The sequence below is a fragment of the Hylobates moloch genome, unplaced genomic scaffold (genome assembly GCF_009828535.3).
Source record: "Hylobates moloch isolate HMO894 unplaced genomic scaffold, HMol_V3 SCAFFOLD_9, whole genome shotgun sequence".
Lineage (NCBI taxonomy): Eukaryota > Metazoa > Chordata > Mammalia > Primates > Hylobatidae > Hylobates > Hylobates moloch.
In genome coordinates, this window is record NW_026652284.1 from 5,663,041 (window position 1) to 5,689,705 (window position 26,665).

At 52.9% G+C, this 26,665-nt stretch overlaps 2 protein-coding genes across 4 annotated transcripts in view; both read right to left on the minus strand.

The window, feature by feature from the left end:
* The window catches only part of ACOT7 (acyl-CoA thioesterase 7), a 126,978-nt gene that overhangs the window by 49,083 nt on the left and 51,230 nt on the right, over nucleotides 1–26,665 (minus strand). For all 3 annotated transcript variants that reach the window (XM_032758739.2, XM_058444179.1, XM_058444178.1), the window contains exons 3-6: nucleotides 24,058–24,214; nucleotides 18,220–18,311; nucleotides 12,047–12,161; nucleotides 3,327–3,413 (exon numbers count right to left, since the gene is read on the minus strand). In XM_032758739.2, coding sequence (XP_032614630.1) covers nucleotides 3,327–3,413; nucleotides 12,047–12,161; nucleotides 18,220–18,311; nucleotides 24,058–24,214 — 451 coding nt within the window. The remainder of the gene's footprint in view (nucleotides 1–3,326; nucleotides 3,414–12,046; nucleotides 12,162–18,219; nucleotides 18,312–24,057; nucleotides 24,215–26,665) is intronic.
* The window catches only part of NOL9 (nucleolar protein 9), a 239,836-nt gene continuing 217,211 nt past the window's right edge, over nucleotides 4,041–26,665 (minus strand). Inside the window, exon 13 of the mRNA XM_058444175.1 lies at nucleotides 4,041–4,053. The gene's annotated coding sequence lies outside the window, so the exon portion shown is untranslated. The remainder of the gene's footprint in view (nucleotides 4,054–26,665) is intronic.

Sequence of the window (26,665 nt, forward strand, 5' to 3'; positions counted from 1 at the left end):
TCACGAGTTTATCACCACCCAGACCTGTGTGTAAAGTCCTCAAGACCAAGGCTAGCCAGTGTGTGGAACTCACAGAAAACGGGAGTCGGGCGCAGCTTTGCGCAGTCTAGAATTACAGAATAAAGGCTAAATTGGCATCCATTTCACCATTTTCTTCTGCAACTGGCATCTAGTGAATTACGGTTTAGTGAAGATTTTGATTCAAATAATTTTAGATGCCATTCTTGCCAACAGTACTTTACAGGAAAATACGATAAAATCACAGTTCGTGTTTTCAATGCAGTGTTTATTTTATTCATTCGCTCCTGGTGAGTTACCAGGCCCTATAAGAGAAGGTTAAGGCTGGGCATGGTGGCTCATGCCTGTAATCCCAGCACTTTGGGAGGCCGAGGCGGGCAGATCACGGGGTCAGGAGATCGAGACCATCCTGGCTAACATGCTGAAACCCCGTCTCTACTAAAAATACAAAAAATTATCTGGGCACGGTGGTGGGCACCTGTAGTCCCAGCTACTGGGGAGGCTGAGGCAGGAGAATGGCGTGAACCCAGGAGGCAGAGCTTGCAGTGAGCTGAGATCGCGCCACTGCACTCCAGCCTGGGTGACAGAGTGAGAGAAGGTTAAGCTTGGTAAAATTATTAGACAGATTTTTTACAAATTGTGGGCAAAAAATCCTTACTAAAATAGGCATTATTGTAAAGCCATTGTTCCTAATACACATCTTAACATGTGCCTGTATCAATCGTAAATGAACATGACTTGCTGCAGACTTCCAAGGGGCTTCTCTAGTGACGTCTCCCACTCCTGGCATCTCACCGATGCCTTTCAGCACATAAAGAAAGAAAGACTGGGCTTAAAGATGTGGACTTTTCACCAAGTAGACAGCGACGACGGAAATGCCCCATTTAGTGAAGAACGTCTGACATGTCGACAAAATAAGCAAAACTCGTAGCCCAGAGTTTCACAAATTCCAGGCAGAATGGAGCTGTATGAGGCTCAAACACAATACTTGGAAGTGGCAGAAGCCTGGGCTTGGGATGGCCAGGCTCGGAAGAGGGAGCTGCGCCCACCCTGGAATTCAAGGGAGGACAGAGACATGGGGGCAGTAAGGAAGGGGAAACAGGGAATGCCTCTGAGGCAACAGCTGTTCTGCGGACAGCAAGATACTCAGATTGTCACAGTGCTTGTGGGCCTGGAAGTGCTGTTATAAAGCACAGCTTCCCTTGGCAAGACCATAGTTAATCAGATTTACGAGCAGTGCAGCCACCACTGAGTGGGAAGAGGAAAACAATCATGAAACAGGAAAAAGAAACACAAAAGGGGATTAGTTTAAAAAAGAAACAAACTTTGGAAACATATCTCACATCAGGGCCGGGCGTGGTGGCTCACGCCTGTGATCCCAGCACTTTGGGAGGCCGAGGTGGACGGATGACTTGAGGTCAGGAGTTTGAGACCAGCCCGGCCAACATAGTAAAACCCCGTCTCTACTTAAAATGCAAAAATTAGCCGAGTGTGGTGGCATGTGCTTGTAATCCCAGTTACTTGGGAAGCTGAGGCGGGAGAATCTCTTGAACCCAGGAGGCAGAGGATGCAGTGAGACAAGATCAGATCATGCCACTGCACTCTAACCTGGGCAACAGAGCGAGACTCCATCTCATAGGCCCAGAGCCAATGTCCCAAACCTGAAAGTGATTGCTGCCTCTCACTCATGGAGTAAGTATCTGCAAGGTGCCCCTTTGACTCCCTGTGGGTGCTGGAGCCAACACAAAGAATATGATCCAGTCCCTGCTCCTGAGGTGTCCCTGGTAGAAATATCAATGTAAGCCAGCCCAGAGTGGTGCCGTTTGAGCTGGGTTTTGAAGGATAAATAGGAGTTTTCTGAGTGGAGAAGAAAACAGAACCTGGTGTTCCAGGCAATTAGAAATGACAGCATTGTGCAAAAGTGCCGTTATGCCTGGGACAGATGAATAGCTCAGTACACCAAGAACAGCTGCGCCCAGCCTTCGTTAACCACACAGCACCTTCACAACTTCTGCTCTCACTGATACCACTTCACTATGGTCTTATCTCCTTGATGCTTTTCTTCAACCAACTTGTTTCTAAAAGCTTACTTTGGTCTTCTTCAAAATTACAGTAGCCATGAAATTACAGGTTTGATATGCTATCTACATTTTCTTTAAATCATGAAAAATAATTACACATCATTAAAGTAAAAAGTGTCCGTCTGTGAACCTAGAGCCTCTTGCGTTCCAGCTATGTTTCCCAAACTCTGGGAAGCCGAGCTATGAACTTTAAGGCCTGTGTTGTTTGAGAAGAGATCTGTACTTACTGGGAAAAAACAAATGCAAACATTAGAGGAAAAACATCACGAACGAGTCACTGCCGGTGAGTCACAATGCTAGTCTTTGGGGCCATCGGTGCCCTGCAAGGCCCTGCCCTGACCCTCAGCAGGCGTTAAACATCTCACAACTATAAGATCCCGGGGCTGCATGTGAGCCTCCCCAGGGACGCAGTCATCTGTTTAACTTTTATCACCAATTTGAAAAACGGGTGCCAGCGTCTTTTTTTTTTTTTTTTTTTTTTTTTTGAGACGGAGTCTCACTCTGTCACCCAGGCTGGAGTGCAGTGGCACGATCTCAGCTCAATGCAACCTCTGCCTCCCAGGTTCAAGTGATTCTCCTGCCTCAGCCTCCCGAGTAGCTGGGACTACTGGCGCCCGCCACCACACCTGGCTAATTTTTGTATTTCTAGTAGAGATGGGGTTTTGCCATGTTGGCCAGGCCGGTCTTGAACTCCTGACCTCAGGTGATCCACCCACCTCGGCCTCCCAAAGTGCTGGGATTACAGGCGTGACCTATGGCGCCCGGCCCGCCAGCATATTTCTGTGATTTATTGTTCAACTTTTTTTTTTTGAGATAGGGTCTCGTTCTGTTGCCCAGGCTGAAGTGTAGTGGCACAATCACGGCTCACTGCAACTTCGACCTCCTGGGCTCAAGCGATCCTCCCATCTCAGCCTCCCAGTAGCTGGGATCACAGGCGCAGGCAATCACGCCCGGCTTATTATTTTTTTTTTGTAGAGACAGGGGTCTCCCTATGTCGCCCAGGCTAGTCTTGAACTCCTAAGCTCAGGCAATCCTCCTGCCTCCATCTCCCAAAGTGCTGGGATTACAGGCATGTGCCACTGCACCTGGCCTATTGTGCAACTTCTTGGAAGTTTATACTTCACCAAACACAAGAGCCTCAAGTGTGTCAGACAGCAGCATGGCTCCCAGAGAAGCAACAATGAGCCAAGGGACAGGAATGGAGTGGCCAGGGCGCTTCCTTCTTACCTCCGTGCACAAAGCCGTGCAGGGTGCAGTCTGAAGGCCCCACCAGGTGGATCAAGCTGGACTGGCTGTAGCTGACAGTGTTCGGCTCTGGAATTGCAAAGGAGAGAGATTAGTTATGGGGTAGACTGATTCCCAAAGCTGAATGGTCTGGCAATGCCGAAACCACCCTGAGGTCTGCACAGTCAGTGAAGGAGTCCGAAGCCGGTTCAGCTATGATTTCTCTAAGGAAAACCATGGTCTCCAAACAGGCTACAGTTGGTGAGGGAGAGGTTTTCAAGGAGTCATGACCCATTGTTAGTGGGCCATGACGAGACTCTCTGGGGCCATTAGTGCCCTGCAAGGCCCTGCCCAGGGGTAGCCACGAAACCCCTCAAAGCTGTGAGTCCCGGGGCTGCGTGTGACCCTCCGCTAGGCTCTAGTTAACCATCTGACTTGCATTTCCAATTTTACAAAAAGTGCCACAGTGTTTCTGTAATTTACTCCACTGGCCTGAGAACGTACAGCTCCACAGGGAGCAAGCTGTTCCCTCTGGCCAGCCCCCGACCCCATTCACTGCTCTATCACCTCACTCTTGCAAGAGCCCCAAATACCTTGGAGGAGCTTCAGTCACCCAACACCGCACTGCTCCTGAAATATCTTTAAGAGCCTGCACTTAAGAAAAAAAGCCGATGACATATAACATCCAGTCTCTAGAAGGTAGACCTTTCTTTTTTTCTTGAGACAAAGCCTCGCTCTATTGCCCAGGCTGAAGTGCAGTGGCACAATCTCAGCTCACTGCAGCCTCCGCCTCCTGGGTCCAAGCAATTCTTGTGCCTCAGCCTCCCGAGTAGCTGGGATTACAGGCATCTGCCACCATACCTGGCTAATTTTTGTATTTTTAATAGAGACAGGGTTTCACCATGTTGGCCAGGCTGGTCTCGAACTCCTGACCTCAAGTGATCCACCCGCCTCAGCCTCCCAAAGTGTTAGGATTACAGGTGTGAACCACCTCGCCCAGCCCAATATATAATTTTTAAAAAGCCAGTTATCCTTATTGTTTTCTCCGTCTGACAAGAGAAAATAGAATTACCGTGATCTCTTCGGATTCACAGCTGTCAGCTGTGCAGCTTTGACCATGTAGGGACTATGTGGCCATATGGCTGTCCATTTTTAGGGTTTATGACAAAATTAGCCCTGCCTCAACAAGTTCAAGTGCCTGCCTCATCCCCTGGCCCTTGGGTTGAAAACAGTGTTCACTTCCAAGCCTGGTCCAGCCCTTCCAGTGCAGATGGGGTCTTGGCAGATCACCCAGCCCCTGCCTGGCTCCTGGGTTGGGATTCGCCTTTCTGGGGTCAGGCAGTGCTCTGGCCAAGCCCCAGGAAGATCCGCCCTGAGCCATCCACGAGGGTGCGAGGGCTGGTGAACATGGCCAGGCCAGGGGCTCGGCCCTGGGTCTGAAGCGCCTTCCACTCGATGTCTCTGGCCCTCTGGCCAGGCCCATAGTCCTGCTCCCGTAAGCAGTAATTTTGGGGTTTGAGGGCATGGGGGAAGCAAGAGAGGATAGGGGAGGAAGAGAGGTTCTGGAGTTGGACTGCCTGGGTTTGAATCCCAGCTCTGCTGCCTTCATGGGAACTTAACCTCCCTTTGCTTCAGTTTCCTTAGCTGGAACCAGGGATGGTGAAAGTGAAACTATCGGATTGTGAAGATGACGTAAACACCTAGCACACACGAAACCCTGTAAATAGTTTGTCACATAGGACGGGATCTGAAAAGGAGAGTTTTGTGTTTATGGCTGTGTAAACCTCGCCCACTGCTATCCTGGGGGCCTGGTTCAGGCTCCTCACATCATTTTGAAACTGCAGGTTCACAGATTAGGCACTGTGTCAGTCAAGATCGTAGTCACTGCTGCAGCAGATAAACCCTAAAACCCTAGTGGGTCACACAGTGAGGTTGATTTCTTGCTTAGGTAAAGTCCAAATCAGGCTTTCCTAGTGGGGTAGATTTCCTCCAAATGGTGGAGATGTAGGGATTCAGGCCCCTTTGATCCCGTAGCTCCATTACTTTTAATGAGTAGCTTTGAAAGTTACCTTGGAAAGGGACAGAGTCGGGGGAGGCTCACACACCTGAGGTTTTGATGGGTCAGGCCTGGAAGCAGCATTTCACTCTGCTCACACTCTAGACACGGTATTTTCACATCTGCTACAGGGGAGGCAGGGCAGCGTGGCCCTGCTATGTGTGGAGACAGGCTTGGTCATCTCTGTCTGGTTCTACCCCTCCAGTCACCAGATCCCTGTTGTATTCTTTGCAAACGTAGAGCACCTCACCCTCAAGGACGACCACCTGAAACCCTATCCGGCCTCTGCGCTGACCTCAGAGCACAGCAGCTGGTCACATGCATGCAGTCTTCTCCATCGTGTTTAGATGCAATTCTTCATGTTCCTGCAGCCAATGAACTAAGAAGATGAGTTACCTGCACTTGCACCCTTTATACAGCAGCGGAACAGGGAACAGAAGAGCACACTCATTCAAGAAAGGAAAGAACACAGGAGCTACCCAGGAGCCCCTGGCCCGAGCAGAGATGACTCCCGCCAGGGTCTGAGCTATGGCCATGGGGCCTTCTTTGGTTAGACTCTGATTCCACTCTTGGGGAGGAACTACATGGTCCTTGGCTCAGCCTCCTGGAAGGTTCTTCCCTGTTGGTTATCCACCATGGCCTCATCCAAGTGGGCACTGGGAAATAGGGGCCCACGGCCCACCTCCTGCTCGTCTATGTTTGGAGAGGTTACTTTAAAGTTTGAACAGTCAAAAGCTTTTTTTCAGTCCAGGCAAATTCAGTTTCCTTGTAAACTTAGTAGGCATCTGATCTGTCTGCCTCTAGTCAGTTCCATGTGACAGGAACCACACCCAACGTTCTTTCCAAGTGTCATGCTCAAGCCTGGTGTATTTTTTTTACTTTTCCATCCCACTCCACTCCACTCCCTTTCTCACTCTCTCAAGACACACGTGGGTGCGTAAACCACACTTTAATCTGATTTTCGACACAAGGCTGAGTCTTTTTTTTTTTTTTTGAGACGCAGTCTTGCTCTGTCGCCCAGGATGGAGTGCAGTGGTGCGATCTCAGCTCACTGCAAGCTCCGCCTCCCGGGTTCACGCCATTCTCCTGCCTCAGCCTCCTGAGTAGCTGCAACTACAGCCGCCCACCACCGCGCCTGGTTAATTTTTTGTATTTTTAGTAGAGACGGGGTTTCACCGTGGTCTGAATCTCCTGACCTCGTGATCCACCCACCTCGGCCTCCCAAAGTGCTGGGATGACAGGCGTGAGCCACCGCGCCCGGCCAAGGCTGTCTTAATGGGCTTTTGATTTCAGTCTCCTTCCGTTCCCAGGTCAATAAACAATAGGATTTTCCAATCTTTTCATGCCGCCAATTTCTGGCCTTCTCTCAGAGTCCCGCTCCTCGTGGTATTGTGGGTTTCAGGGTGTACTAAATTCCCCTGAGGCCCAAGGTGCCCTCGGCAATTGCAGGCTGATTCTGGACACCCCTAGACCCTGGCAGGCCCATGCTGAAGTAGCAGGTGGGAGAACAGGCATCCCCTCCCTTGGGCCAAGCCACAGGTCGTGCGAGCTGGCTGCGATACAGGATATCGGGACCCCCAGGGGCTCCTTCCCAGAGCTTGCAGGGGTCTGTTGGTTGGCTTTGAGATCACGACCCTGCATGCCAGCTCCCAGAGGGGCCCAGATGCAAGGACCTCTTGATGCATATTCAGGAGGGTGGGCTGGGTGGAGAGGCCCCCAGAATGTGGCTTCTTGGGAAGAGCTCCTCTACTCTGCTTCTGACTCCATGACATGCTACTTCTCCCACACACCCTGGCATGAGGGCAAGCACAGGGCAGGAATGAGGAAACTCACATGGCAGCTAACAGTGACCAGGAGAGAAGGCAGGGGAGCCGGTTTGGGGCCACTGTAACAAGAGTGCCCACCAAAGGCTGGCGCCTTAAGCAGCAGAAATTCGTCTCACAGCCCTGGAGGGTGGAAGTCCCAGGTCAAGGTATCAGCAGCTGGCTCTTCCTGAGGCCTCTCTGCTGGGCTTGTAGATGCTGCCTTCCCCCGTGTCCTCACAGGGTTGTTCCTCTGTGTTTGTCTGTCCTAACCTCCTCTTCTTGTAAAGACACCAGCCCACCCTAATGACCTCATTTTAACTTAATTACTTCTTTAAAGACTCTTTCTTTACATTCAGTGACATTCTGAGGCACTCAGGGTCAGGACCTCGACATATGATTTGTGGTGACACAATTTAGCAACCATGACCCAGAAGCACATCAAAGCCTCGGAAATGACACTGGGGCTGGGCGCAGTGGCTCATGCCTGTAATCCTAGCACTTTGGGAGGCTTAAGCGGGTGGATCACCTGAGGTCAGGAGTTCGAGACCAGCCTGGCCAACATGGTGAAACCCCTCTCTACTAAAAATACAAAAATTAGCCCGGTGTGGTGGCGAGTGCCTGTAATCTCAGCTACTTGGGAGGCTAAGGCAGAAGAGTCACTTGAACCAGGGAGGCGAAGTTTGCAGTGAGCTGAGATTGTGCCGTTGCACTCCAACCTGGCTGGGCAACAAGAGCAAAACTCCATCTCAAAAAGAAAAGAAAAGAAAAGCAATGACATTGGACACTTACGAGACCCCAGGTATCAACTTCTGGGTCAGGACCACCCTTCATCCCACCAGCTTTATCAGCTACTGAGAAACATTACTTGCTTAAGGCCAGACCTAGAAAGGACTTGTCTTCACCTGAAATGAGTCCCAGTCATTGCGTGGCCCAGTGGGTTGGCGTGTTCAACAGCTTGGGGCTTGTCAGTTAGGAATGAGCTACCCTTTCTGAGTGCCAGCTGTCCTGGGCAGGGAACAGATGAGGTCTAGTCCCTGACCAGGTCTGCCTTCTGGCCGGGTATGGTGGCTCACGCCTGTAATCCCAACACTTTGGGAGGCTGAGGAGGGCAGATCTCCTGAGGTCAGGAGTTTAAGACCAGCTTGGTCAACATGGCGAAACCCTGTCTCTACAAAAAATACAAAAATTAGCTGGGTGTGGTGGCACATGCCTATAATCCCAGCTACTCGGGAGGCTGAGGCACCAGAATCGCTTGAACCCGGGAGGTGGAGGTTGCAGTGAGCCGAGATCGCACCATTGCACTCCAGCCTCGTCAACAGAGTGAGACTCTTGTCTCAAAAAAAAAAAAAAAAAAAGTATATATATATATAGACAAATTATAGCTGTGTATATTGGACAAAGGGCTTTTAAGGAACTCTCAGACTCTGAGGTACCTGGGAGACGAGGCCACCCCTGTGGAGGTTGCTAGGCAACAGTCTGAACTCTTGCTCTAGGATGAGGTCTGGGATGTGGGGTGGACAGGGGCTGGGAGCAGGCAAGTCAAAGCATGTGTCACACCTGTTAGAAAGACCCCAGTGCCAAGCACATACGCACACTCTTCTCCCAGAGCTGCTGTTCCCCATTGACCCGGACACCCCTGCCAAACCCAACTCAGGCTAAGCCACCATACAGGAGACCAGGCTGGTCTCAGATGAGCCCACCCCTGGGCTCCCGAGGGCACTGGGAAGCCCTGCCACTCAGATGCCGGCTCTACCAGGAAACTGGAGTCAAAGATGCAGATGTTCAGAAACGCTCAAGAAAGAATGGACACGGGACTTCCTAAGAAACATTTAAAAGCTGAGTCTCTAATCCGATCATCTGAGGAAGATGCATTTTTACAAAACAAAAAAGTAAAAATAAAAGCACATACAAATCAGGAAATCTTGAGATTTAGGAGGCCAACTCTGACTGACAGTGAATAACACATTCTGAAAAATATCATGTGTAGATTTACAGTCAATCGGAGGCTGGCAAACAGAAGAGAATCCCACGAGTAAAGGAATTTAAACTGATTGAAAACCTTGAGTAATTTTAGTGTCCCTGAGGATCAGTTAAAGGCAGAAGCTAGGATCTAATCCATGCTTCTCAAAGCCAGAGTCAGCCCAGCAGTGCTACCCACTCCCCCCGGGGTCTGGCACCTACCCCAAGCTCTCTCCAGAAACCACTCATGAAAAGGTAGGTCCAGGAAGCCCCCATGTTCCACCCAACCCTCTCCTCCAGGACCACTTTGTGTTAGGCTAGACATAGCCTCTTCTTGTCTCTTGCAAGGGCACTGATCACTGGATTTGGGGCCCACCTGCATAACCCAGATGATCTCATTTCAAGATCGTTAATTTAACCACATCTGCAAAGACCCATTTTCCATATAAGGTCCCATTCACAGGCTCTAGGGATTTGAATGTGGACATATCTTCTGGCCCTGAGGTGTCTTTCCTAAGACACCTCCCCTTGCTCCCATCCCATCACATTCCTTAGGGCCTGTGTCTGACCTGACTGCTGGGCTGCCCTCCCAAAAACACAGCCTGGGCACTGCCTGCCCCAGCACGTGCCTCCAGGCCTGTCTGGTGTATTGCTGTGTTGATAAACTCGCTGTTTAAATTTTATTTTTAAAAGATATCTCAGCCGGGCGCGGTGGCTCACGCCTGTAATCCCAGCACTTTGGGAGGCCGAGGTGGGCGGATCATGAGGTCAGGAGATCGAGACCATCCTGGCTAATACGGTGAAACCCTGTCTCTACTAAAAATACAAAAAATTAGCCGGGCATGATGGCACACACCTGTAGTCCCAGCTACTAGGGAGGCTGAGGCAGGAGAATGGTGTGAACCCGGGAGGCGGAGCTTGCAGTGAGCCGAGATCGTGCCACGGCACTCCAGCCTGGAGGACAGAGCGAGACTCTGCCTCAAATTAAAAAAAAAAAAAAAGATATCTCTTCACTGGGGTTTCATCAAAGCAGCACCATCTCTTTCTATTAATACTGATACATTAATTTTCTTTCTTTCTTTTTTTGGTGTCTGTTAAAAAGCTGACACGAAAAGAGAAGAAACCTACAGTGGTTTCCCCAACAGTAAAGAAACCGACCTACCCAGTTCCACTGGCCTAAGGTGACAACCATTCCGCTTTTGGCAAGTTGAGGCTGGAGCACAGCCTGAGTCAGAGACACAAATGTGAGACCAAATACACGCAAACTCCTGTTCAAGCCTCAAGTTGACCCGCCCGGAAAACAAGCACACTCCTGCTGCACGCCAGCAGCCAAGCCCAGAAAGCCATGCTTTCATCTGTGCGCCCACTGGGTTTTCACCAGTCCCCTTTGGTGCTTACGTGGACAAAGCAAGGGAGGTGAGTAGTCATAACAATGCCCCGAGTCCAGGGTAGCAGGGGCCAGGGCGCCTCTCGGCAGGGCTAGGAGCAGGTGGACCCCAGAGTGGAGCCCACATCACAGGCACATCCAAGGGGGAAAGGGAGTACTTGAGGCAGGTCCTCCACCACTGCTGAGGGTGGAGGCAAAACAGAGAAAGCTGAGTAAGAAACTCAAACACCCACCATGGCCAGGATCTCCCCAGGCACGGTGGGGGGCAGCAAACCCTCCTCAGGCTGCCGTCCCGCATGAGGTACCCTATGGAACCCAGCACAGAGCACGAATGTGACACGAGCCCAGGCCATTGTACGGAGGCAGAGAAGCACACAGTGCGTCCTGGAGGGAGTTCTCCTGCCACTATGACAACGTGACCACCATGTGTGCGGTAGGGAGAGGGGTAATGCGCGTTGCCTGTCCCCGAGGGCTCACCCTGTTCCTAGGGGGACAGATGCTCCCCAGGGCCCCCTGCCCTGAATTGTTTCTAGGAACTTGGGGAGTTCTCTGGGTAGAAAGTCCTTGCTTGAGGCAAAACATCTCATCGTGCCTTCGTTTAGATTTTGAGTGAACATTTTATTAAAGCCAGAGCACCCTGACATGAGAGCAAGAGGATGGATGGCAAAAGGGACCAACACCACAGGGAAGCTGGGCATGCCACGGAGCCCAGTGCCTGTTGGCAGAGCCACTCTTTCAATCAATGTCTGAACAGTGGGGCCGGGAAGAAGTGGCGCTTGAACAGCTGCTGCCGTTTTTTTCTTTTTTGGATGAGTTGGAAATCCCATCAAGAACAAGCCACTTGGCCAGGTGTGGTGGTTCACACCTGTAATCCCAGCACTTTGGGGGGCCAAGGCAGGCTCATCACTTGAGGTCAGGAGTTTGAGGCCCGCCTGGCTAACATGGTGAAACCCCATCTCTACTAAAAATACAAAAATTAGCCGGGCATGGTGGCACGTGCCTGTAATCGTAATACCAGCTACTCGGGAGGCTGAGGCAGGAGAATCACTTGAACCCAGGAGGCGGAGGCTGCAGTGAGCCGAGATTGTGCCAGTACACTCCAGCTTGTGTGACATAGCGAGACTCCAGCTCAAAAAAAAAAAAAGAAAAGAAAAGAAAAGAAAAGAAAAGAACAAGCCACTGAGCAAACACAAGGAAAAGATACAAAAAAAACAAGTTCCTCGTGAACAGGTGCACGCCACCTGCCTGGCAATGGAGGCCCCACGCACAGTGCCCTCATGGGACTCACTGAGTCGCTCAGGTCGCCTTCCAGCTGTGTGACTGGAGAGGTCTACAGGGCTCAGGGCAGGGCTGGGGGACAGCCCTCCCTGGGGACCCCAGAGAAACCGGTTCCAGGAGAGCGTGCTCAGCGCCAGGGGAACCTCAAGCATGAGGCTCACCTAGGCCCGGCCAGCTCCTGCCTCCTACGCGTCCCCAGTGAGGAGCGGCACCTGCTGCTGGTGTCCACGGCTCTTACCTGGGTTGAGGACTGGCTGGACGATGTCGCCGTTCCTCCACTTGGTCTCCATGCGCTCCAGCTTCTGGGCTTCATACCGCTTCCGGCCCTCCTCCTCCTGCTCCTGCCGGGAATACTGCGGGAAACCAAAGACAGGTCAGGCCCAGGCGGAACACGGCTTCCTCCCCTCGCCGGGCGGCCACGACCCCAGGCCCCTTATGTCACATAGCCTTGTGTAACTGGGACTATTTTTTCTTCTGTTCATGTGTGTTTAATATAAGTAATAGGAATACAGAAAGAGTGAAATCCCATGTGGCCCCACTCCCCAGAGAGACAACCTGGGTCAAATGTTTGGTTTAGATCCTTCCTGGAATTGCTTTAATGCCTACAAATATAGAAAAAGCTCTATGGTGCTGTATGTGGAGCTTAAAAGCAACCGTGTATCTATTTAACGTAATTTTTGTAACTATGTGGGCACTTAGCTTGTTCCCAATTTTTCTTTTCTTTTCTTTTTTTTTGAGATGGAGTCTCGCTCTGTCCCAGCCTGAAGTGCAGTGGCGCGATCTCGGCTCACTGCAACCTCCGCCTCCCAGGTTCAAGTGATTCTCCTGCCTCAGCCTCCCTAGTAGCTGGGACTACAGGTGCCCGCCACCATACCCGCCTAATTTTTGTATTTTTAGTAGAGACGAGGTTTCACCATGTTGGCCAGGCTGGTCTTGATCTCTTGACCTTGCGATCTGCCCGCCCCAGCCTCCCAAAGTGCTGGGATTACAGGCATGAGCCACCGTGCCCGGCCTCCGCTTTTTCACTATTAAAACCATATTGATCTAGGTTACTTAAAATCATTTTGCACCGTCCCATTCCTTCCTAGGATTCATTACAGAATAAAGGGATCCTCAAAAAGGCTCCACCCACTCTCCCAAGTCCACAACAGAGCAGGAACCCTGTGTGTCCCTGCTGACCCTTGGCCAATCGAACAGGCTATATATTAGTAGAGAATGGGCAGTCAAAGATGGAACCGTCCCCCCGAGTCTCTCTGAATGAATCACAGGGGTTTTGACTCCGGAAGTTAAAAATAAATGTGAATATAAGACTCAGCACAGGCCGGGCATGGTGGCTCGCGCCTGTAATCCCAGCAATTTGGGAGGCTGAGGCAGGTGGATCACTTGAGGTCAGGAGTTCGAGACTGGCCTGGCCAACATGGTGAAACCCCGTCTCTACTAAAAATACAAAAATTAGCCAGGGGTAGTGGTGGGCACCTGTAGTCTTAGCCACTCGGGAGGCTGAGGCAAGGGAATCGCTTGAACCCGGGAGATGGAGGTTGCAGTGAGCCGAGATTGCGCCACTGCACTCCAGCCTGGGCGACAGAGCGAGACTCCATCTAAAAAAATAAATAAATAAATAAATAAACACCAACGACTCGGCACAAAAACCAAAGCTCCTGAGTCCCGGGACACAACAGGGGGATACTGCATTTTTTGGACGTAACAGATGGTTCACTCATTGCCCTCCTGTGCACAGTGGAGGGGACGCACCACACTCGGATGGGACCCTCGGAGGGGCCCTCGGGGCCTGTGTGCTGGCCCCAGGCTGGTTCCAGACCCTCTGCCTGCTCCATCCCCCAGGACCTTCTCCCTCCCCCTTGGCCTGGCCAGGGGACGACTACCACCTGGCTGTTCTGATTAGCCTCCACTTCTGCTCTCACATTCACTCAACCCATCATTCCAGCTAAGCTTGTGGGGAAGCCACAGAACTCAGGGCCCCTCTGGGCCCCTCTCGGCCGCCTGTTGAAGCCCCTCTGACCTAAGCAAGTTCACTTCAGACGGCTGTGTTAGGCCTTCTTTCAAAAGCCAGTTTTAAACATCTCGATAATTCCTGCTCATGGCTCAGCTCCAAAATTATGCAGGGCCTGAGCACCATTCACCAGTCCTCGGCTTAATGACCCATCATCTTCAGCTGAGAACCCCTCTTCAAACGAGGCTGAGAAGGGAGCTGAAGGGTTTGTTCAAAAGAAGCAAACTGTGGGGAGTGTTTTAAGTTGCAGTGGATAATTCAACCTTTTCCTCCATAAATAAACCACGTCCTAATGTTCCACCGGCCAAGTAATGACTGTGAGAAGAGAGTCTGTGCTGTGTGTCTACCTAGGAACATTGGTGGGTGAACTTCAGCATCCTCAAGAGATGCCTTTTAAAGGGATATTTTTTTTTAAAGGAGCCAGCCCCCGGTCTAATAAATCCTCGTGGTATCCAGTACATTTGTCTGGGCTTGGCGGGTGCACAGGGAAATGATGGGGCCCAGTCCTGGACACAAGCCACGAGGAGAAGCCCAGCCTCCTCCCCAACTCTGCCTTTCCATCTGGGAACAAAACCGCTGGAACATTTTAATGATGGCTGGCACCTAACTCTCACCCCCGAGAGCTCATCAAACCCAACTGATCTGAAGCAGCAGACAGTGTGGCCCAAATATCTGAGAGACAGGCTGCAAACCTCTTCGCTTGAGCACACATTCAGACATTTGAAAAAAACCAAAGCATCCACCCCCGACGGCCACTCAGCCTGTCCAGGGCTGCAGCTGCCCCTCTGGTCATCCTGGGGCCCCTCGGGCCCATCACAGAGCCACCGAGGTTCCCTGCTCACTGGGAAAGCTACAGGCAGGCTGGGGAGGAAGGTGAAACAAAGAAAAGACGTCCTGCACTAGACGACTCTGCACACGGCAGGCAGCTGGGTTCCTCCAGGGAGATGTACACATCCAGGAAACCAGTGTGTGTGTGTGGTGTGTGTGTGTGTGTGTGTGTGTGTGCATGCGTATTCAAGATATCTACATGCATACATATGTGACATCTCTATTTGTATGTGCATATATATTATATATATCTGTATATCTATACATACAGGGATGCACATTTTCCTAAATCAGGGATGGCTGTCTGTAGAAAGGTCAGCGGAAGCATGCTCATGGAATATAAGACAGCCCTGTGGCCAGGCCACCAGCAGATGAGCATAAATGCCCACCGGGGCCAGGAAAGGAAACTGCACTTTCTGGGATTCCTAAGCAGGCCTCTGGCTGGGCCCACCAGTGAAAAACAGGAGACCTAGATTCCAAATCAGCGGGAGGTTTATACTACATGGGCCTAGCATGTGTTGGGGGGAAGATGGTGCAAATAGCTCTGAACAACAGCTGCAGCTGAGAACTGTGCAGCCTCTCCCATCTGCAGCTCTGGCTGCCTCGGCTCCGTGGAATGGTTTCAACAACTCCTCGACAAGGCCAAGTTGATATTTATGTCTCATCAAACCCACTATACAAAGGAAATGAAAAAGCAACTGGGAGCTCCTCCAGGATGTGGGAGGGAGGGAGCTAATTACTGGGCAAGGAGAGGCGAGGCTAAGAGGGGCCACGCTGAATGCACCCTGTCCCTGCAGCGAGGGGACGGGAGCCAGGGGAGTCAGAAGCTACCCATCCCCTCCACTGGCCAAAAACCCAGCAGCTCTTCGCGCATCGATCCTAAGCAACAAGGCAGCAAAAGTGACTGTGTTCAGGTCCAGACCCGCCCCTCGGTATCACCCACCTGAGATGCACCATGAGATGCTGAAGCCAGGCATGGGGCCTGGGAGAGATTTCAGAACTGGGTAGCATCTGAAAATTAAATCCGTTAAATGCTATGTCTCAATATTTACATGTGATGTGGCTCACTGAACGCCAAGGGCTTAGAGAAAAGAATGAACGTGGGGTGGGTGCGCTTGCAATTCTGCGGAGAACAGTCAGGAGCCCCCACCTGATCCCCGCTCCTTAGGTCTTCAACCACCCCTGAGTTAGCACTGCTGAAAATGACCACAATTTCCACCTCAGCCAAGAAGCAGGGAGAGAGGAGAACAGCCCCACGAAGAACAAGAGACAGGAGAGGGTGTTGAACCGAGGGCTGGTGCAGTGGGTTGAACAGCATCCCTCAAAATGTATATCCACCTGAAACCTCAAAATGCAAACGCTTCCAAAAACCAGGTCTTTGTAGTTGTAAATAGTTAGAATGAGGTCACAGTGGAATGGGACGGGCCCTAAGCCCAGTGACCCGTGCTCTTGTAAGCAGGCCGTGCGAAGATGGAGGCAGAAGCTTCAGTGACGCAGCCTCGGCCAAGGGACGCCTGGAGCCACCCGGCGCTGGAGAGGCCAGGAGGAATCCTCGCCTGAGGCCAGTGGAGGGCGCGGGGCCTTGCCCATACCTTTAGACTTCTGGCCTCCAGAATTGTGACAGAATCAACTTCTATTGTTTGAGAGCTACCCAGTCAGTGGCACTTTGTCACAGCAGCCCCGGGACACTGTCAGGCGGGAGTGTGAGACCTCGGACTCCACACCCCGACCCTGAGCCCCCACCCACTGGCCAGATTCTGGCATGCTGCCATCCTGCTCTCATAAAACCAAAGCTGCAGCCACCAGCCTGCCCTTCCCATTAAATATGGACAGGGCTCCCCTGTCACCAAGATTAAAAAAAACAAAACCTAGGCCAAACAGCAGCTGGATCTGGCAGCCAGCCACACCCACCTGGGGAGACACCCCACCCAGACCTTCACTGCCCTCTGAGGAGACCCTGGCAGGGTGCCTGGTCAGACACGGAGCTGGGACAGAAGAGATGGCAGGAAGCAGGTCTCAGGGAGCACCTCCCCAGTCTCACATGGGCAGTGGCAGCAGGGACCGAGGCCCCATCAGCCCTGGTGACCGGGGGGCCACAGGAAGACAGAGAGCCAGGCCTCCTACAGGCAGGAAGTGGCCTGCGCCCGGCAAACGCTGGGGAGGGAACCAGGGCTTCCGGCAGCGGCAAGAGCACCCAGCGTCTCTATTGGGTCTGGAAGCAAAAAGAGCAGGCACCAATTCCTGACAATCTGGTTCTCAGTTTTATTATTTCTAAAAATGTATTCTATATATATATCTCAGCCGGAGGAAAAGCTCCCTGCCGGGGCCCACACTGCAGAGACTCAGAGCTCTAAGAAGAGCTCCTCCTGGGGGCTGAGGCCTGCGGACCGCAGGGTCAGGCTGCGGGAGGAGCTGGTCACACCTGTCCTTGGACTTGCCAGTGAACTTGGGGCACAGGAGAAGGAGGCGAGGGAGTACTTTTAGAGAATGAATTAAATTTCTTTATTCCCAACGTCTCCCCTCCAAGAGTCTGTATGCGTGGCTTCCACAGGCTCCGCCCGCAGGCCCGCCCATGGCAGGACCCCTCTGACAACATAATGAACTGGTATTACGAAAGGTGCTTCCGCCAGGCGCAGTGGTTCACGCCTGTAATCCCAGCACTTTGGGAGGCCAAGGTGGGTGGATCATGAGGTCAGGAGATCAAGACCATCCTGGCTAACACGGAGAAACCCCGTCTCTACTAAAAAAAATATATAAAATAATTAGCTGGGCGTAGTGGCGGGCACCTGTAGTCCCAGCTACTCGGGAGGCTGAGGCAGGAGAATGGCGTGAACCTGGGAGGCAGAGCTTGCCGTGAGCCGAGATCGCGCCACTGCACTCCAGCCTGGGCCACAGAGCAAGATTCCGTCTCAAAAAAACAAAACAAAAAAAAAACAAAAAAGAAAAAAGAAAGAAAGAAAGAAAGATGCTTCCAACCACAGCGAAGCCAGAAATGAGAGAAACCCAGAGAAGGAGGCAGACCCCAGCAGGGGACAAGAAGGGAGAAAGACAAAAGCTCATGTGAGAGCTGTCTCCACAGCCACTGCGTCAGAAGCAGAGATCAGAACCAGCTTGCAGGGGCCACGGGGGAGCAGCTGGCCCGGCCCGGGCAGCCTGGTGGTCCTGGCTCCCGAAAGGACATGTCACTATCATGATCCTGTCACTGTCTTTTCTCTGGTTAGGGAGTGTGACAAAAAGGTCCCTAGGTTGGAGGGATGTTTACGTCCACGGGTTCTGGGCCAGCTTGCGCTCACATTCCCAGCATGAATTAAACATACATTAGAAGATCCCACACAGACATGTCTCCTCCCTACCCGTGTTTCCTCGGAGGCAGGACAGAAACTCCCGTGGAGCCAGGGATGCCCTGCCCAGCCCAGAGGGGACACTGCTTGCTGGTGGACCTGGCCCCCTGTGCCCTAGCTCTGGCTTGTCGCTCCCTTGGGACCCTTAGCTGAACGAGCCTCCCACCATCAGGTGAGGTGACCTGATCTCTGCCATCTGCCCCCAAGAGAGAAGTAGAAAGGGCACCTTACCACAACAGGAGGCACCTCGAGGACCTTGTCCACGTTCTTCAGTGACAGGGGCACATACCACAGGGTGGCCTTATTGGTCAGCTTTTTGGCACCTTAAGAGAAGAAAATCACATTAAGTGACGCCCAGGAGACGGGGTGGGAATGTGAGCAGCCAGGCACATGGCAGGTGCTGCTCCAGCGCCCAGTCCCAGTACCTGAAACACACCGCACTGTGCACCACCTCTCTGGCCCCCAACCCCCAAGGCCCCAAGGCCTTTTCAGCATCCTGGCCGGGTAGTGCTGCCATCATGTGAGTGTGGACAAACAGAACAAGAGACCCCAGAGCCCACGGAGAGAGGCTGCATAGGGCCCACCCCCATCACAAGGCATGCCCCCCCAAAACTGGCTTGAGCTCAGGATCCCAGCCCCTCCCAATGCACCCACTCTGGGGCAGTTCTCCCTTTCCAGGGGCTGCTGAAAAGACATCAGACCACGTGGTTGAAGCCTGGATGGTCCGGAGCTGGTCAGCCACAACACCCAACAGGGATCACCCTGGAGGGCACCAACTGCAGGCAACCCCCTCTTCCTGGTGTTCTGACAGAAAGGGAGCCTGATTATGAAAACACATCAGAGGGTCCCGATGAGCCTCCCAGACAGAGGGGAAGGACTGATTGGCTGCAGGAAGACACCCTTCGTTCTGCCTGGGGACACGAGGCTGAGCCCGCTTCACCTGCTGGCTCAAGTCTCCACCAACTGATCGCTGCTGACATCGAACGTCAAAATCAAAAGCACCTTGCTGGGGAACTTGACGTCCTGATGCTCAGATAAGCAACGTCTTCTGCAGATCCCATCCACCTGTCTAAGCACTGCCAAGAACTCCCGCCAAACGGGGAAGCCCAGAAAGACACTTGGCCCATACAGACATGCAGGCTGCAGAGGTTCGGGAGGATGTGGAGGCTGTGCCCAGGCAGAGCAGCCCAGGGGAGGGGCAGGGGGGACGGCCAGGGCCCCCACAGCCCAAAGCACAGAGCAGTGGAGCCAGCTCATCAAAGCCCCATTTTTGCCACCCCAGGAACTTCCTTTCCTTCACACCAGACACTCGGGTGTGCTAGTGCTAGCCCATCCAAAGCTCCACCAGAAGCTTCCAGGTGCCAAGAGACGGGCTATAGGCTGCTGACTCCTTGGGGCACTGAGCCCACCCACAGAGCAAAGTGGGGCTGCAGGACAGGGAGGCCTGTCCGTGCTGAGAAACACAGGCTCGTGGCCTGCTGGGGCTAAAGGAGCCTAGAGATCCCTGGTGTACACCCCTCACTTGTACAGAAGGAGCCTGAGGCCCAGAGACGTCAAGGGGTTTACCCTGGGTCACACAGCAACTTGGTGCCATACTCCCACGTCCCAGTCATTTCAGAGAAGTATCTGCAAGGATGCCTTTAAAAAGTGGCTTTGTCAGGCACGGTGGCTCACACCTGTAATCCCAGCACTTTGGGAGGCTGAGGTGGGTGGATCACTTGAGCTCAGGAGTTCCAGACCAGCCTGGGCAACATGGCGAAACCTCGTCTCTACCAAAAATACAAAAAATTAGCTGGGTTGGCTAGGCGCCGTGGCTTACGCCTGTAATCCCAGCAGTTTGGGAGGCCGAGGCAGGCGGATCACCTGAAGTCGGGAGTTCGAGACCAGCCTGACCAACATGGAGAAACCCCCGTCTCTCCTAAAAATACAAAAATTAGCCGGGCGTGGTGGTGCCTGTAATCCCAGCTACTTGGGAGGCTGAGGCAGAATAGCTTGAACCTGGGAGGCGGAGGTTGCGGTGAGCCGAGATGGCGCCATTGCACTCCAGGCTGGGCAACAAGAGCAAAACTCTGTCTCAAAAAAAAAAAAAAAAAAAAAAAAAATTAGCTGGGCATGGCGGTGCACACCAAAGGCTGAGATAGGAGGATCGCTTGAGCCCGGAAGGCAGAGATTACAGTGAGCCTAGCTTGCACCACTGCACTCCAGCCTGGGCGACAGAGCGAGGCCCTGTCTTAAAAAAAACAAATAAAAGTGGCTTCTCCAATGTGGAAGATCCTCACTATAAAGCAGAAGAGTGAACTGCAGGAAACAACAGACGAAAGGGAGACAGGAGTAGCCCCAGGGCCCTGCCTAAAACCCCCAGAGGAGCTCACTTCCCACCAGTTACCTGAACCTGCCTTCCCAAGGCAAAGTGCTTTTCCTCCTCAATAAACACAGCCCCAGGCTCCAAGTCAAGCCCCAGGGGGCCCATTAAGAAAAGGCCTGTGCCTGCCCCTCCTCCCTGCACGGAACACGCCTTGAGGACGTGGGGCTCCCAGTGCTTGGGAACCACAGGCAAATAATATGGGAAAATATTTCCACCGCACTGTGACTGAGAGTGAATCTGACAACCTGCTTTTGGGAATAAAGATTTCCTGTTGGATTCTGCTAGAGCCAGCCTGACAAGCCGGTTTCCATGACAACTCGAGTGGCCCTCTGGACCTAAATGAACACCATGGAGCAAATGAGGCAAACATGCTAATTGTATTTTCTCCATCATTTAATGAAACCATCAAAAGACAACGGCAGTATTAAAAAATTATCTCTCGGCCAGCTGCGGTGGCTTACGCCTGTGATCCCAGCACTTTGGCAGGCCGAGGCAGGCGGATCACGAGCTCAGAATCGAGACCATCCTGGCTAACAGGTCTCTACTAAAAATACAAAAAAATTAGCCAGGCATGGTGACACGTGCCTGTAATCCCAGCTACTCGGAAGGCTGAGGCAGGAGAATCACTTGAACCTGAGAGGGGGAGGTTGTAGTGAGCCGAGATCGCGCCACTGCACTCCAGCTTGCACGACAGAGCAAGACTCAATCTCAAAACAAACAAACAAACAAACAAACAAACAAAAAAACTCTTAAAATCTTAAGAGCTCCCAGCTATTTTTCTGGAGCAATTCACAGCAATCACATCCCAGTTAGCTTAATATTTTGACAGTTGCTGGAGATAAATGAGCTGCCTCAAAGGCAGGTTTGCAGGTCATCTGCCTGGGCCTGTGCTCGCTCTGCGGCCTCGTGACAGGCAGCACAGCCCAGGTAGAGGGGACACACAAAACAGGGGACCCCTGCCTCCTGGGGTGGAGACAGCACACGGCTGTCACGCACACAGCTTATGACTCAGCCTGCTCCGGGCCAGGGTCCCCGCGCGCGTCCTCTGCCCCCACCTGCAATACCCCATCTTTCAGACGTCACCACCCATTCAGCCAATGCTCCCCGCGTGCCCACTGTGTGCCAGGGGCTGTTCTTGGTGTTGGGGCCTTCATAAGTTCAATTTCCAGGGGACACATGGGCAGAGACAGAGAAGGGCCTCAAGAGAACAATAGAGACTGCAGAGAGAGATGGCAGAGAAGCAGAAGCACAGACGAGGAGATGAGCGAGACAGAGGGGGAGATGAGACCCACAGTCACAGAGTGAGACAACAGCGGGCTGCGGGGCCTGACCAAGATATGGAGAAAAGCCACAGCCTCGGGGCTCCAAGGCCTCCCTGCCCAGCCCCTGCTACAGGGAAAAGGCTGAAGCTGGGAGGAAGAACCTGGGGCACCGCCCAGCCCCACTGGGAAAAGCCTTCATGTGCTGGCAAGCGCATCCTGCCTTCTCCAAGCCTCACACGCACGACAGGGCAATGCCAGCCCTGATGTCCCCAGGGAGGAAGGGTGGGCATCTCTGTCCGTCTCTGAGCCCATCCTTCGGAGGAGGAGGAGAAGGCCGAGGGCTGTGGTGGCCGGGACACAGCGGAGAGGCCGAGAAGCTCCCAGCACCTTCTGGGTGAGCTGGTGGGGCTGTTCTCTCATGCTCGCGCCTGCCCTGGCTCTGCACAGGAGCCTCTCCCCCTCTCCGCCCCTAAAGAGCGAGGGATCCCCACGAATATGTCAGATCGTGTCGTCCTCATCAAAACCCCATCAGCCAGCATGTCTCAGCACTGACGCCCAGTTCTTCCTGGTCGCCTCTGCTCATTCACTTATTCATTCATTCATTTGCTCATCCACTATCGGTTCCATGTCTATTATGGGCCAGCAGAAGCGGCCAGGAAAGGGAAGTTCATGATCTGGGGAGTTCCTCAAGCTCAGTACCCCTGACCTTTGGCATGCATCGCTCTCTGCTGTGGGGACAGCGGCTCCCAGCCATGCTGAAAGCCTGAGAATGCCTTTCTGTCTCCCTGCCTCTCTCATCATCCCAAACTGCTCGGCCGGGCTCGGTGTCTCACGCCTGTAATCCCAGCACTTTGGGAGGTCGAGGCGGGTGGATCACCTGAGGTCAGGAGTTTCAGACCACCCTGGCCATCATGGTGAAACCCTGTCTCTACTAAAAATACAAAAATTAGCTAGGTATGGTGGCTCATGCCTGTAATCCCAGCTACTCAGGAGGCTGAAGCAGGAGAATAGCTTGAACCTGGGAGGCAGAGGTTGCAGTGAGCCGAGATCGCACCACTGCACTCCAGACTGGGCAACAGAGTGAGACACTATCTAAAAAACAAAACAAAACAAAACAAAAACCTGCTCATCAGGGCTTCCTCTGAGGCTGTGGCCTCTGATGGACCACAAAGGGGGCTTTCATGGCAGAAAATCTGCAAAGCAGATCCCTTTCTGGCATTTTTGAAGCCACCAACTCCTGCAATGACAAAGGGCGCTGCTGACTGGGCCCTCACAAGCAGGAAGGTCCTAGGAAGCAGGAGAGCATGGCAGGCCATCCCTCCTCTCCAGGAATGGGCCAAGGCTCCACCCCCAGCACAGTCAGAGAAGAGCTGCGACCTCACAGGAGATGGCAGGGAATCCCCAAGGTCCCTAAAGTGGGGAACCCACCCAGCCCTGAGCCTCTCCCGAGTCGTGGGCGCTGCTCCTGATGTGGGAGGTGCCCATACACCCCTTCCTGTGCCACATCCTGAGACCAGCATCCAGGGTCCCTCTGATGTCAGAGGTGCCTGCCGAGGGAGCAGCAGGCAATGGGAATGCAGACCACCTTCCACCCCAGGCCCTCGCTCAGCTCAATCTGCCCACCTGCCTGTCATGAGGAAGAGGACTCGAGCCCCTTCAACAGCTGTGAGCTGGCACTCCACGGGGCAGCCACTGCTGAGGAACAGGCATGGGGAAGAGGAGGAAACCGGCCCAGCCTCTCTGCATGGGAGGACTGGTGACCTGGGAGGTGGCGGGGAGAGGGCCAGGGGCAGGGGAAGAGGCCTGCCTTCCCCCTCACCTCCCGTCCCCAGCCTGGGTATAAAAAGAAGCGTGAGCTGGCGAACACTGGAGCCGCCCCCTCCTGCAGCGCCCAGTGGGAAGGGGAAGGGGGTTTCCATGGTTACCATGGCCAAGGAGGAGAATATTCAGATGAAAGCAGAGGCAAAGGTTCACCCAGTGAGCTTCTATCTGAGCCTGGTTTCTGGGGCTCCCAGGAGCAGGCAGTGTCCTCTCTGGAGCCAACACCTCCCTATGTTTGAGGAGGGCAAGCAGGGCAGGAAGATCTGCAGAGGGGTGGATGGTGCATACCGGCCTCACAGCCCGCGCCCAGCCCCTGCCATGGATGAGTTGGCCACGGGCAGCAGGACGGGCAGCAGTGATGTGCTCCGGCCGGACCCAGACAGCAGGGTTGAGTCCTGCTCTGGGTAACTGAACTCGTTTCTTAACCCCTCTCTGCCCATTTCCTGTCTGCAAAATCAGGGCAATGGACATAGCTGCTCCCAGGGCCACGGTGGGAGGTGAGGGAGGTCTCATTGGTGAAAAAGGGGCCAGGCCCTGGAGCATCCTCTGCCCTCAGGAGGGAAGCAGCTGTGTAGCCATGGCCCTTAGTGCGCCAATCACCACTGTCGCTCCCAGAAGTACCTGTGAGGATGTTTTCGGACATCACGTTGACCTGCACCTCCACAGAGTGCTTGGAGGTGTAGGTGATCTCCGCGCTGACGTGCGCCACCTCACCGATGCACATGGGAGACAGGAAGTCAGTGCGCTCGACACGAGCCAGGGCGGCCACACAGCGCTCCTGTGGAGACAGAGGCAGTGGTCAGCCCAGGTCAGCCAGCCCAGCCCCGAGAGCCCCACCCGGGACATGCTCCCTGGAAACTGCCTTTGCCTTTGCTTTCATTCCCCACTGTGAAAGCAACCAATGTATTGCAATTTATTGGCACCGTGCTTTTTTTTTTTTTTTTTGAGACACAGTCTCGCTCTGTCGCCCAGGCTGGAGTGCAGTGGCAAGATCTCAGATCACTGCAAGCTCCGCCTCCCGGGTTCACGCCATTCTCCTGCCTCAGCCTCTCCGAGTAGCTGGGACTACAGGCGCCCGCCACCATGCCTGGCTAATTTTTTGTTTTGTTTTGTTTTTTGTTTTTGAGACGGAGTCTCGCTCTGTCGCCCAGGCTGGAGGGCAGTGGTGCAATCTCCCCTCACTGCAAGCTCCGCCTCCCGGGTTCACGCCATTCTCCTACCTCAGCCTCCAGAGTAGCTGGGACTACAGGCCCCCGTGTTTGTATTTTTAGTAGAGATGGGGTTTCACCGTGTTAGCCAGGATGGTCTCAATCTCCTGACCTCGTGATCCGTCCGCCTCAGCCTCCCAAAGTGCTGGGATTACAGGCGTGAGCCACCGCGCCTCGCCTAATTTTTTGTATTTTTAGTAGAGACGGGGTTTCACCATGTTAGCCAGGATGGTCTCGATCTCCTGACCTCGTGATCCGCCCGCCTCGGCCTCCCCAAGTGCTGGGATTACCACGCCCGGCCTAGCACCGCACATTCCTAAACACAAAAGCACAGGGATGTAGAGGAGCCCAAAGCAACTGCTGCAGGCGATTCCCCGACTGGTGGGATCACCAGCTGCTTCTTCCTTTCTTCTGATTTTCTCACAATAGGCATGCATTATTTGCATAATATAAAGTGAAAAGATGCATACATACTCATTATGGAAAATTTGGGAAATATAGAAAAGTAGAAAGAAGGGGAACGTCACTCCTCCCATTCAAAGATAACCATGGTTACTATTTTGGGATCTTTCTTTCCAGGCTTTTTTCCCAAGAATCGGGGTGGGTTTTGTTGTCTCACTTGTTCGGCTGCCTGGCTCATTTCGCAGTTTTAGTCTAATATAGCTGTGCAAAAAGTAAATATATACCCTCACCTTCTGATTCTTTTTCATTCAACATAGGAAAAATAATCTGCCTGTGTTGTGACACATTCTTTGCAATCACTATTCTTCTTTAGGCCGGGCGCGGTGGCTCATGACTATAAAATCCAGAACTTTGGGAGGCCAAGGTGGGCGGATCACGTGAGGCCAGGAGTTCAAGACCAGCCTGGCCAACATGGTGAAACTCCATCTCTACTAAAAATACAAAAGTTACCCGGGCGTGGCGGTGCACATCTGTAATCCCAGCTACTCAGGAGGCTGAGGTATGAGAATCGGTTGAACTCGGGACGGGGAGGTTGCAGTGAGCTGAGATTGCGCCACTGCACTCCAGCCTGGGTGACAGAGCAAGACTCCATCTCAGCAACAACAACAACAACAACAAAACACTAAATACACTCTCCCCTTGATTCTTTTTCATTCAATATGGGAAAAATAATCTGCCCGTGTTGTGACATGGCTCTTTGCAATCACTATTCTTTTTTTTTTTTTTTTGAGATGGAGTCTCGCCCTGTTGCCCAGACTGGAATGCAATGGTGCAATCTCGGTTCACTGCAACCTCCGCCTTCAAGATTCAGGCAATTCTCCTGCCTCAGCCTCCTGAGTAGCTGGGATTACAGATGTGCACCACCATGCCTGGCTAATTTTTGTATTTTTAGTAAAGACGGGGTTTTACCATGTTGGCCTCAAACTCCTGACCTCAGATGATCCACCGGCCTCATCCTCCCAAAGTGCTGGGATCACAGGCGTGAGCCACCGTGCCCAGCCCAACTATTCTTTTTAAAAATTTAAATGTGGCCCGGTGCGGCGGCTCACGCCTGTAATCCCAGCACTTCGGGAGGCCGAGGCGGGTGGATCACGAGGTCAGGAGATAAAGACCATCCTGGCTAACACGGTGAAACCCTGTCTCTACTAAAAATACAAAAAATTAGCCGGGCGTGGTGGTGGGCGCTTGTAGTCCCAGTTACTCGGGAGGCTGAGGCAGGAGAATGGTGTGAACCCGGGAGGCGGAGCTTACAGCGAGCCGAGATCACGCCACTGCACTCCAGCCTGGGCAACAGAGCGAGACTCCGTCTCAAAAAAAAAAAAAAAAATTAAATGTTATTTATCCTTCAAATAGGCGACCCATTCTCATGATTCAAAATGTAAAAGGAACAAAAGAGCCTATGGTGCTGGGTCTACCTCTGGCCACCTCGTCCCGTCACACAGGACCCCTTGGCAGCTGGGTCCCATGTGTCAGATCGGATTCCACATCCACATGGTGAAACCACATGGTGGGGCTCCCAGATGGTGGACATGGACAAGTGGCGCTGCACCCTGCTTTTC